We start from the raw sequence: 13,548 nt of genomic DNA on the forward strand, positions 1-13,548 counted from the left end.
TAAAGCACAGCGTATTCAGTGTTGTCACGTAGCTCGTTGCTTCTGATGAGCTAAACCCTCTTCCTGTTTTCCCATGCTTCAGCGAACTGTGACATCTGCTTGACATCCTGTAGACGTCGAGACAAAACTCGTATTCCTTCAGTGAAACGGACAATAGTTCCCTTAGATAAGCGGTCCCCAAACTTTTTCGCGCCACGGACCGGTTTCATGTCGGACAATATTTTCACGGACCGGCCTTTAAGGTTTGGCGGATAAATACAACAAAATAAAACGATACAACCGTCATAAAAACTGGTATTTTCTAAATATAATAATAAACGTGAATCCACTGTGTTGTTTTTTGTTTATTTTGCTCGCTTAGGGGTTTAAATTTAGCGGTAATGTATTATGTGTTAGCGTCCGGAGCAGCCTTTTTAAGAAGGTAACGGATGTTGGTGAGACATGTGACCGAGACAAGCATCTTAACATGCATCAAGAGTGAGTCATAGACAGATGTGGCAGAGAGAATCCGGTAATTTTTCTAAATAAAACATCATTCAGGATCAGATAATAAATAAAACAAAAATGATGTAAGTTATGTATTCTTTCTGTGCGGCCCGGTACCAATTGACCCACGGACCGGTGCTGGTCCGCGGCCCGGGGGTTGGGGACGACTCCCTTAGATGATGTGCATGATTCTAACCACTACTCAAGTTAGCATTGTGCACTCAACACTAAAGAATTGCCTTATTGTTCGATAAGACGTCAACTTCCCCGACAAACCCCGGTACGCTAAAATGATGTCATGAGTATGTCAAGAGAAAAACCTCATGAGACACATCAGCATTTAAAGTTAGCAAACCAACAAAGCTCACGCCGCCTGTGCAGGTTAAAACACTGAGCGATTAGCGTTAAGCCTTTTTTATTGCAGACTTTACTGCCTCCAGGTGCTAGCCGCATGAATAGGATTAGAGCTTGGGCTAAAATAGTCCTTTAATAAAGCCAGCCTGAGACAAGGAGCTCTGACTCAGGATGAAGTTGCATACTGAAAATGGCTTGCTCTTCTAGACCTCTGGACTCTCTCTGTGCGTTATAGCATTTTTAGTTCCGGTTGTGCTGTGACTTCAGTGACACTGGTGGAGATTGTTAAGGTGCAGAAAACTGACTGGATATTACAGCAGTGTACAGAAAAGCTGGAGAAAAGTATTGTTAGACTGCAGAAAAATGGTAGGCGCTGCAGTTCAAGGTGCTTTTATGAAAGCATGCAGAATGCTGGTGGCTCTTCCAATTGCTTGTATGAGCAACTTTTGTTCTTAGACCTTCATCTGGAAAGAAAAAAATACTTGTTTTCTGTTCTACTATGATGTAATTTTTTTTATTTTTGTCTACCCTGACTTTTTTTAGTCTTCACCACAACTATGTATTCTCCACCAGTGTCCACCAGTTTGCTGCTTTTTTTTACTAGTATGCTGAATTCTCCACTAATATCCAACATGTAAATGAATTCATCATTAGTATCCAGCATTTTATGAAATTCTCCACCATTGTCTACCAGCATGTTGAATTCTAAACAAGTGTCCAGGACTATGCTGCAGTTCTCTTCCAATATCCAACAGCTGAATTCTTCATCAGTTTGTTGAATTCTCAACCAATGCCCACTTGTTTGCTGAATTTTTCACCAGTATGCACTAGTGTGATAAATTTTCCACCAATGTCCACCAGTATGCTGAATTCTTCACCAATGTCCACCCGTGTCCTGAATTCTCCACCCTTGTCCACCAGTATGTTAAATTCTCCACCATTGTCCACCAGTATACTGAATTATCCACCAATTTCCACCAGTGTGCTGAATTTTTTACCAATGTCCATCAGTATGTTGAATTCTTCACTAATGTCCACCAGTATACTGAATTATACACCAATGTCCACCAGTGTTCTGGATTATCCACCATTGTCCACCAGTGTTCTGAATTCTTCACCAATGTACAACAATATGCTGAATTCTCCACCATTGTCCACCAGTGTGCTGAATTCTCCACTATTGTCCACCAGTATGCTGAATTATCCACCAATGTACACCAGTATGTTAAATTCTCCAGCAATGTACAACAATATGCTGAATTATCCACGAATGTCCACCAGTATGCTGAATTCTCCACCAATGTCCACCAGTGTGCCGATTAATTTACCAATGTCCACCAGTGTGCTGAGTTCTTCACTAATGTCCACCATTATACTGAATTATACACCAATGTCCACCAGTATGCTGAATTCTCCACCAATGTCCACCAGTGTGCTGAATTCTTTACTAATGTCCACCAGTATACTGAATTATCCACCATTGTCCACCAGTCCTCCGAATTCTTCACTAATGTCCACCAGTATGCTGAATTATCCACCAATGTCCACCAGTATGCTGAATTCCTCACCAATGTACAATATGCTGAATTCTCCACCATTGTTCACCAGTGTTCTGATTATCCACCATTGTCCACCAGTGTTCTGAATTCTTCACAAATGTACAACAATATGCTGAATTCTCCACCATTGTCCACCAGTATGCTGAATTCTCCACTATTGTCCACCAGTATGCTGAATTATCCACCAATGAACACCAGTATGTTAAATTCTTTACCATTGTCCACCAGTATGCTGAATTATTATTTCAGTCAATTATCATTTCAATCAGTTCAATACATTTTTATTTGTATAGCGCTTTTAACATCATGTCTCAAAGCAGCTTTACACAGATAATGTGGTGATAAAAATGAATAAGATGTTCTTTATAAGTGTAAGTTTGTCCTTGATGAGCAAGCCGGTGGCGACCAGTATGCCCCAGTATGTTTAATTTTGAATTCTCCACCAGTGTCCACCAGTATGCTAAATTCTCTACCAGTGTCCACCAGTAAGATAAATTCTCCACCAATGTCCACCAGTGGACGATAGTAGCGATAGTTTGTATACTACCTCTATTATTGCAACAACTTCTACTACTAATAATAATAGCAATAATAATAAATTAATAAAAGTACATTTGAATTTGAACAACTAATAATAATAATAATAAAAGTAGTAAACATATAACAAGAAAAAATAAATTAATTAATCTTAATTAGGCGTTTTTTTCAAAATGATTGGAGTGCGTGCGCTCTGGGAATAAAGGTCTTAGCAAAACATTCTGTGACTCAGTATCCTTAATATAGATTAGAATATAGAATATAGAATTAGTGAAAGATGATCAGAGACATTTTTATCGATTTGGTCTCTCCTTGGTTTCATGTGGATCGACTCACGTATCTAGTCACCAGCAGACGTGTGCTGACTGCATTCGGAAATTATGTTATTGTTCGGATTGACCTGCCGGAATCATTATGCAGAGGCTGAATCTGTATCTACAAAAGGAGTGCCACTTCTTCCTGCCCCATTTAGTGCACTTCTCTATACTGTATTAGGTTCTAAGGTGTAAAGAGATTTAACACAGCATGGAACATTTGTCTTTCGGACAGTAAGGGGACGGTGATCACTGGGAAGAATGGCGACAAGAATTTCGACAAGGTTTCCCGGGGTTAAATTATATCCTTCTCTTTGTTCCTGCTGGGATTTGGAGTGTAGGTGATAAAAACGGCTTCGAGTGAGAGAAGCTGGCCTGCTGCTTTGAGCTGGCTGATAGACTTAAATACAACAATCAGCTCCTGCCCTTGATCCCACGCTCTCAATCTGATGTGCTGAAAAGCAGAATGTACATTTTATATTTAGAAACTGCATTTATGTGTGTAAGTGACCACTAAAACAAAGAAGTATTAAAGATCAGCCTGATCTTGAAGCTGGTGAATGGCTTTAAGGTAAATATAATAAAAAAAAAACATTTAGAGCAGTGATTATATTCACCAATAATTTAGAATCTAGAAGTTGAAGTGAAATATTTATCATGCTTGGTCACTGTAGATGTAAGTGCACACTGTGGGATTTTACTTCTATCAAACCTTAGTGTGGGATTTAGTATCAGTCTATTTTGGTACTTCTTTAAAGACAACAAATAACCAAAAGTTTTCATACTTTTACTCAACCTTTAATGTGACAGACTTGATACAGATTCGGCTCACATTTACAGCATAACATTTTTTTTTTCCCCCCATTCATTCTGAATTCTGGTTGGGGGTCATGTAGGATCTAAAACCTACCTAGCAGTTTGAGTTACCAATCCACCAGTTCACCCACTCTACCTCATTATACATTTACATTTAACACATCTTTTATAATTTCCTTTATTTAACATGTATTAGAATCGTTTTTCGTAATTCTTTTCTCAATTTGGTGATTCAGGCTCCCACCAATGAGAACGCTTTCGTTTTATAATTTCTACCAAAAACCTATGGAAACACACAAAGCCAGCCAAGGAGACCTTTTTCAAAATGCTGCTCATGCTACATCATTGGGAAGTGTAATACATAAAGAGAAAAACACTATCAACTTTATTCTACCTACATAAGCACACAGATGTATGAGACGAATGGACATCCGGTGCCACCCAGATGAGGATGGGTTCCCTTTTGAGTCTGGTTCCTCTCAAGTTTTCTTCCTAATGCTATTTCAGGGAGTTTTTTTATGGACAAACTTAGAATTAGAAGGAACAAATTTATACATACTTTTAAAACCAATTTTTTTCTGTAAAGCTGCTTTGAGACAATCTCCATTGTTAAAAGTGCTATACCACTTTTTTATATGTCTACAATTGGCTAGTTTTACTGTTAATGATGGTGAAAAAATATATATGATGTCCCTCCTACTCAAAGAGATCGGTCAATTTTGCCCTCTTGGCACACTGACCATGGATTCCTGTGTCCATCAGCATCAGAATTCAAATTCTCTCTACGAATTCAGTAGTTTTGTATGTTCTCTTTTTGAGGTCAATCAAATTAAAAGAGTCTATTTGAATGGAATTATAGAACAACAATAACTTGCCTAGTTGCAGGTTTTGTCTGATCTCTTCTAAAATTCTTCTTCCTGTGTACTGTGACTGAGGGTACAGAATGAAACCTGAATGCTAGCTAGAATGTAGTTTAAAACAGAGGATCACATTAGCATCACTCTTAGCTTCTCATTAGTCTATGAGGTTTGGTTAATTTCATTTAGCAGACAATATGAGAGGGTGATCAAATTCCCAGAGAAAGGGCGTGGTGGAAGTGGATGTTGCTCTAAGAACGCCTTTTAATAGCCTAAACACTTAGGCTTCAGCTGAAGTGTACGCCATTAGCTGTGCTCTTTTCTTAGCTCTGCTATTTGCTATATGGTCAAATGCTTTATTTCAGTTGGAGCTAAATATGAAGTAAGGTGCTTTGTTCTAACTGTTGCAAGGCATTTTATGACAGCGCTGTGCAGTACTTCTCTGTTCTTTGCTCAGCCGTGATAGTGTTATCAAGAATACATTTTAAAGACCACACAATTCTTCGGAAACATTTTTCCCAACATATTTTTTCTCGAGCAGCAGGGCATAATATTAATTTCCGATTCCTTTCTCAGATTATTCCATCATACTAATAGATCACTGCCTGGTACAGTATCAATGCACACAGAACTGTCAAAATAAATAGCTGTACTCAGCACTTTCATTTCTTTCTGTTCAGTAGAGATCTTGAAAGCCAGAAGATGTTTATCTACTAGAACAGATGATGAGGGTGTGTGATGACAGTCTTTTCTATTGTCCATTACTTACATTAACACTTATGGCATTTGGCAGATGCCCTTATCCAGAGCGACTTACAACTGAACAGGGGAGGGTTAAGGGCCTTGCTCAAGGGCCCAGCAGTAGCAGCTTGGTAGTGGTGAGATTTGAAACTGTGTCCTTCTGTCGAATGCCTTAACCACTGAGCTACCACCTCCTACCAGCTACCAGCAATTCCTTCTCAGAGCTTCTTGTTAAAGTGTGTTGAGTGCAGGTGTCAAGTCAAGTTTATTTCTATAGCGCTTTTCACAACAGACATTGTCTCAAAGCAGCTTTACAGAATTTAACAGTTAAGGTGAATGATGTGTATTTATCCCTTATGAGCAGCCGTGGCAACTGTGGTAAGGAAAAACTCCCTTAGATGTTATGAGGAAGAAACCTTGAGAGGAACCAGACTCAAAAGGGAACCCATCCTCATTTGGGTGATTATAGAGTGTAATTATAAATCTTTAAAACAATACAGTGTGGTTTGGTTGTTTTTTATTTTGTGTCCGAGCATGCTCAATTCTTTCTACAGTGACACACACAAACACACACAGATGTTTTCTCTGCAGGAGCTATTGGTGTTCTGAGTGACAGCTTGGCCTAAAATGACATGTACGATTTCCCCCTTAACCTAATTGTAGTCTGTCAGTAAAGACATGGAGTCTTGAAGTTGATTTAGACAACAAATAAGGAAAGTTTGCAGCTTTGGCACCTTGAGCGTGTAAATGTTCACACACTTTCTTAACTTCAGATCATTTTATTTTTTTTCTTATAAGAGTTGCATTTCATTGTTTTGTTGTTGCAGGAATTGGTGGGATGGAGGAGTTTATTTTGAAGTCGGCCACTATCTCGTCTACGGCCGCGTGCCCCCCTTTTACACCGCTCAACTTCGAAGCCACGCCCATCGTCAGAGTGGCGATAGAACCCAAACATCCCAGTAAGTGTTTGCATGCCATTTGTACACACGCACACCAAAAAGTGATATAAACAGAAGTGTGAAAATGGCGGATCCGGCCTGTGGAAGCAATATTGGCTGTGAACAGCTGACAGTCGGTCCATCTGTGCGAGTTATATGTAGCAGAGATAAACATAATTTGGCTGAATCAAGTTTGAATCTAAAAAAGCAGCACCAGCATCTCTTATGCTAACGTGATTCTCGCCAGATTCCAAGAAAATTAAACTTTCAAATTGCTTTTGAACTTTGTGAGAATTAAAAAATTGAATCATTCTTTTGCATGTAATTAGTTGATCCCATAAGAAAATGTTTAATTGAGAGCATGAGCTCGACTGATTGAGTTGTAAAAGGAAACTGGTTTAATTGTAAGTAACAGTAATCTTAACATAAAATAATCAACACGTTGCTGTTAGAGAATTCTTCTTCCACTACGTTAATCTACTAGCTGCCATTTGTAGAATATCAACTAAAAAAGGTCAGAGGAGCCCTAAATACATTACTGATTATTCATTTGTTAAATTAATGGAAATTGTACTTGTGTTTAAATATCAATATTTTTTAATATTATGATAATTTTCTATACATTTTCATTCAAATCTTAAAAAACTTGGGTGTTTTCATAAATACTTTGTGGACAGTATGTGAGTTAACTTGTGCAATTATGACTGATGCACTTTGGGGTAATTTAGCAATTTTTTATGCTTCTTACTAGGGCTGTAACGGTACACGTATTCATACTGAGCTGTTTTGGTACCGGGTTTTTCGTTCGGTTCAGTTCAGTGTAAATGCGATCCTTTTTATGTCCGGAACATAAGTAAAATCTGAGTTTCCTCACGGACGTATCAATTGGCGGACCGCAAGTTAGTGTAAACTCCGCCCGCACTTTGAGCAAAGTGTCCCTGTTTCTTCTTTTCATTATTATTATTATTAATAAACTTGAAGACATACACAACAACTCCAGCGGTATAAAAAAGAAATTACAGTTAGTGACTCTATACTGGAAATACGATTTGTAGTTAATTGTAAAACTTGTTTATATATATATATAATATTCTATTTTATCTATAGGTAAGTTTGAGGTCAGACCACTTGACTTCTCCCTAAGCCTTGGCAAGATTTTTGTGAACAGATGCATTGTTATACTGGAAAAGATTTGGGTCTCTTAGTTACAGCGAAAGTAAATTGTATTGCTTAGCATGCAATGACATTGTGTACAATTGTGGCAACAGTTTAGGAAAGCTGTGAGTGTAGTTATTAAGAACCTGAATGAAGTACTGTATATTTAGTTCTAATCAGGGAAACCTTGTGAGCTACATGCAGGTAGTTTGAATAACCTGAAAACTATATCTGTGTGAATATACATATTCTTGTTAGCTATAATGGATTTTTAGCTCAGCACACAACTAAAGAAGCAGACTATAGACATTGAGCGGGTCTTTGCTAAGTGTAGAAATTGTGTAGGTTTAATTTCTGACATGAATTGCATTCCCAGCTTGATTGTTTTAAGCTTTAATTAGCAGTATGTAGCAGATCAACACATGAACCCATTGCCTGATGTGTGTGGCAAAGCATCTTTAGCATCACAGATTCCATGCCAACCACAAGAAGCTCACAGTAATACTTGCCCTCGTATGAAACCCATTAGTGCAGATGATGGTTAAATGTTTCCCATTTTAGAGCACAAAGGAACTGACTGATTACGCACACGCGTGCGCACACACACACAGCTCATTGTAGGGGTGACGTTTGTTCCATGCTGATGCAGGAGTGCCATGAGGTTAAATGAGGGCATTAAAAGTTTGAACAAAGTTTGAAAACATTTCAGAGTGTTAACACTAGGTGGTGTGTAGACATTTGAAGGATGTGGCACTTCACTGCAGTCAAAGGTAAATTTACATAAACATAAATGTCTCAACAAGCTTCCAAGTATGGGAACAACTAAGTACCAAAACTGATATGAAAACCTACAATTTATTGTTAATGATGTCTACAAAGAAGAATCCAGTCTGTCTGGTTACTCTTTTGTATGCCTCAAATACTGTTACACTTCGGAGAGGAGGCTGTTGACAAAAGTGGACTCTGTCATACTTTTGACCTTGCTGTGACCTTGACCTTGTCGAAATCTATTCAGTTTCTTCTGGTTGCAGGGATCAATTGATATAAATCCTAAAAAAAATCACACAAGAATCTTGAATGAACAAATGTAAATAAACAGGTAGCCGGACAGCCTGAGAAAATTGACCTCCAGCACCTAGTAACATATAAAATATATAACTTATAACTCATTCAATTTGTCGAAAAGGGTTTGTGGATTTATTTGTGGAATATTAATTTTGCTGAAAACAAACGTTTGCAGGATTAGCATGTAGAGCACTTCATTGGCAAGCCATTCTGAATGTATGAGAGATGACTGATTGAATTTCCACTTGAGAAACATGCATATGAAATTTGTAGCAAGATTCTTACTTAAGAAGTTGAGTACAAATTTATAAATCAATAAAAAAATATATTTTACAAATTTAAAATATAATTTACAAATATCCCAAATAGTATAGCTATCTATACCAGGGGGTCACCAACGTGGTGCCCGTGGGCTTTTTCTAAAAATAGCTGTTTCAACTTTGTTAAATGATTGTTGATAATTATTATGAGAAATCATTAACCTGATCAGTGTCTTCACATAGATGAATATCATTAATTATTAATAATAACATATAATAAAAGGTCAATTTAGCAAATTTGTTTTTTCAGATCAAACTGAAAACTGTGTGTATCAAACTGGTAGCCCTTTACATTAATCAGTACCCAAGAAGTAGCTCTCAGTTTCAAAAAGGTTGGTGACCCCTGATCTATACTATACTATACTATATACAACTACTGTATACTACTATACAGTATTCCCCCGGTTTATCGCGGAATTGCATTTGCCACATAACTAATTTGTTTGGCTGATTTTCCCGGTCTCTCGCGGATAGCACGAAAGACCAAAAAACTTAGATGGAATTGTTTTTATGGAGTTTTATGTTAAAATAATGAAATGTATTAATAAACATATTATCGATTATAAAATGAAGTAAAATGTTAATACAGTACAGTACTGCATACATAAAATTTTCTGGGTGGCGTCCGTTTATCGCGGTTTTTCGCGTATCATGGGCGGTTTAGGAACGTGACCACCGAGATAAACGAGTGATTACTATAATACTATATTGCCTCATAGTAATGCTAGCTGTACATTGGCATATTTTTTTTTTTGGTGTCTTAATGGTTTGACGCTTGTGTATGTGTGCTGAACTTTTGTCTGGCTCTGTTTGCCGGTGTGTAGGCGAGATGCCCAAGCTGGTGCGGGGGATGCGTCTTCTGAACCAGGCCGACCCGTGTGTGGAGGTTTTAATCCAGGAGACTGGAGAGCACGTACTCGTCACGGCAGGGGAGGTTCACCTGCAGCGCTGCCTCGATGACCTCCGAGTAAGGTACGCACACATGCACAAAAATATCTTTTATATAGCTTGGCTGTGAGCATTAGCTGTAATTTGTACACAAAAACACTTGGCTACAGTGAGTTGCTGCCGCTGTGTTTATAAGATGGCTTGTTATTCAGTAAGCATTCGTGAGATTGAGATGCAGTTGATTATGAGGGATGAGGGACGAACAGAGATGCGGTAAATCGGGTTAGACCATGAGTGACAGCTGAGTTGCAGCGTTGATGATTAGGTATGAAGATATTATTCTAGACAGCGTGTGTGCGTATGGGTGCGCGTGTGTGTTCGAGTTTCAGCAATCAGCGAGCGATGTGATTCCACACTACCTGCAGCTCCACCTCTTTCTGCTCTTACCTTTAACTAGAGATTGAATCTTAGACTTTAAACCATTTAGTTTTACAGTGTGAAGGTGAATAGAGATCATCTGACAAATTTCTTTGATCGTTGTGATAATCCGAGGATACACACATCATTTTCTCTTTCTTCTGCTTTTTATATGTATATATGGACTTGCAATTTTATAGCATTTACAGTTAATACAATGAGCTCTAAGCAGTTGAGGGTTGCAAAAGGATCCAGCAGTGGCATCTAGGTGGTAATAGGATGTAAACTCACAACCTTATGATCAGAAGTCTAGTGCCTTAAAAACTGAGCTACCACTTCCTTGAACAAAAGCAGGAATTTTAACCGGACTTACTGAAGAAGAAGAAAAAAAAGAAGTCATCACAATGCAAACTTAAAGACAATCAAGGCATCAAGCGCTCATGCTGATTATACTGAATCCCAATTCTGACTGTTAGATGAGTACAAGGTATTCGGTTCAATTTGTCTGATTTAATGTAATGTAAGGAAAGAAAATAACAAAAACAATATAATATAATATATGAGGCACCATTTAAATGCATTTATTATTAGACCTGTATTCCCTTCACATGCAGTATTTTAATAGAGTAATTTTGCACCAGTTTGATCAGTATGATTCTCACATTAATGTTTAATTTGTCAATGTTTGGCAGTGCCAGTGTGCTTTCTATAGAGAATCTTGATCGAGCTTTGGCGCTAGCATGTGGGCTCATCAGCAAGCTTTCCAGTTCTCAATTTCCCACCTGTTTGTGCGCACTGTAGTTCTTTCTTTCACACTTTCTCTTTCATCCCCTGCATCATTACATCTATGTGAACCTCATCTGGAGCTTCACTGCTGCATGTCCAGATCAATACTCTTTAAAGCGATAGTCTGTGCCAAGAAAGTGTTGATGCCTGCATGCCACTGCTCTGCTAGTGCTATCTTCACGCTGTGCTCTGTAAAATAGGACTGCAAAAATCATTTCAATATTACTCAATATTACCACACAAAGTCTTGGGGATATCTGACTAATAATGTATTGGGTTAGAGGGTAAGTTAAGGGGTAGGGATTAGTTTAAGGCAGGGGTGTCAAACTCAGGCCCGCGGGCCAAATATAATTTGATTTTGCCTGCGAGATCATATCAAATGTGTATTAGAGCTGGCCCACCAGTATATAGCGCATACACTGCTAATACTACAAATCCCAGAATGCTTTGTTAGTGCAATGGCGCATCAGTCGAGACCGCTGAAAAACTCAGAATATACCCAGCGATTTGCCGACTTTGAAACCCAGAAATGCAGATTTGAACTGCTCAGTAATCCTTTTGTGGTTGACGTGGAAAGCGTACCAACTAACCTCCAAATGGAGCTGATTGAAATCCAGTGTAGTGACACGTCAAGTCAAAGTACGACTCTGTGTGTGCTGCACAGTTTCCATGTTTCCCCCACGACACACTGCCCCAACTCCCTGCCCAAGCTGCTCAAATGCTCTCTATGTTCAGCAGCTCATATCTATGTGAGCAACTGCTTTCTTTGATGAAGATGAACAAAACACCACTCAGGAGTCTCACTGATGAACACCTTCACTCAAACCTGAGGATGTCCTCAGCTCAGAGCCTAAACCCCAGACATTCATGCACTTGCATCTAAGAAGAGATGCCAGGTATCTGGCTTGAACCAATGTGCATCAAAGTGTAGAAACTAAGCTTGAATGAATGTTGTCTTTATGCACTACTCTAAGGCATGGACTGTTACTAGTTGAAAGATTGCTTTTTTTTTAATTGAAGGAAATTATTATTATTTTGGGTTGTTTTGTTGTTGGCCTGTGAAAAAAGATTTACATTAAAAAGAAACTCGAAAGGCTTTAGATAGAGAAAGAGAGACATAAAAAGAAACGAATACCACTGATGTGTGTTTTATTAGTATTAAGCTTCGGTTGTTCCAGATTCAATGTTTATGCAAAACCAAAGTTTGCTTCCATATAACAAGGTTCAACATTACATGTTTAAAGAGAACGGAAAACATGCACAATTGTAGTCAATTTTTCAATAAATATTGAGTTTGGCCCGCGACTTCGTCCCAGTTTTTAATTTTGGCTCACTGTGAATTTAAGTTTGACACCCCTGGTTTAAGGATTTGCTATTACAGGTAAGGTTATGGACTATGGATTAAGGGTCAGAGGTCAAATCTGAGTTTAGAAATTAGGGTAGAGATTAAGTTTATGGTTTATTATCAAGCAGAAGTCCCCAAACAGTACTGCACTGTGGAAGAGTTGCTACCGGGTCGAAAGAACGTTTTCGGTAAATGTCTTATATACACACATGCACACATTGTAAATATATATATAGAAAAAGAAACAAAAATGTATTAAATTTATTATTTTCCTAAACAGTCTACAAACAATACCCCATAATGACATGAAATCTTTGCAAATGTATTGTATAAAAAAAGGTACATAAGTATTCACATAACCTTTGTTATAACACTTATCCTTGAGATGTTTCTACATCTATATATATTAGTTAACTGTGGGAGATATTTATATATTTATAAAACACATACAGTACAACCAGCCCACCAGTAAAGTACACTGAGGTACTGAAATTAAAAGTCTCAGAGTTTGAATGCTTAATATCAAGGCAATGTGCTGAAATGGGAAGTTTGGAAGCAAAGCCGTCCTGTGAGATTCTAGTCCAGGTTGGCATGATTACCTTACATAATTAGTGCAGATTTGTCAGCTTGTACATTCAGGCTGCGAATCTTCCATTTAACCACATTCCACGGGCGCTGTACTGAATTCAGATGTGATGACTGGAGAGGCCACTGAAATACACTGATTCATGATCATGTGCTTGGAGTCAGTTTGAGATGAAACACTGGAAGTAGCTGTCTAAATTGTGCCCAAACGCTTTGTAAGCTGTGGCAAACAGGTGATCGGATCTAATGTGCAATGTAGCATTCTGATCATTATTACATCACCACCAACAGACTGAACTGATGCTGAGGCTGACATTTTTAAGCCTTCATGTTTTGCAGTAGAAGTCATATTTATCAGATGAGGCACTGTTTTTTTTTTTCTTTT

The 13,548-nt window shown here is 38.2% G+C and overlaps 1 protein-coding gene across 1 annotated transcript in view; it reads left to right on the forward strand.

The window, feature by feature from the left end:
• The window catches only part of efl1 (elongation factor like GTPase 1), a 147,285-nt gene that overhangs the window by 96,674 nt on the left and 37,063 nt on the right, over window positions 1-13,548 (forward strand). The window contains exons 15-16 of the mRNA XM_046857568.1: window positions 6,492-6,623; window positions 9,967-10,114. Of these exons, the coding sequence (XP_046713524.1) occupies window positions 6,492-6,623; window positions 9,967-10,114 (280 nt within the window). The remainder of the gene's footprint in view (window positions 1-6,491; window positions 6,624-9,966; window positions 10,115-13,548) is intronic.

This window comes from Silurus meridionalis, chromosome 9 (assembly GCF_014805685.1).
Source record: "Silurus meridionalis isolate SWU-2019-XX chromosome 9, ASM1480568v1, whole genome shotgun sequence".
Taxonomy (NCBI): Eukaryota; Metazoa; Chordata; class Actinopteri; order Siluriformes; family Siluridae; genus Silurus; species Silurus meridionalis.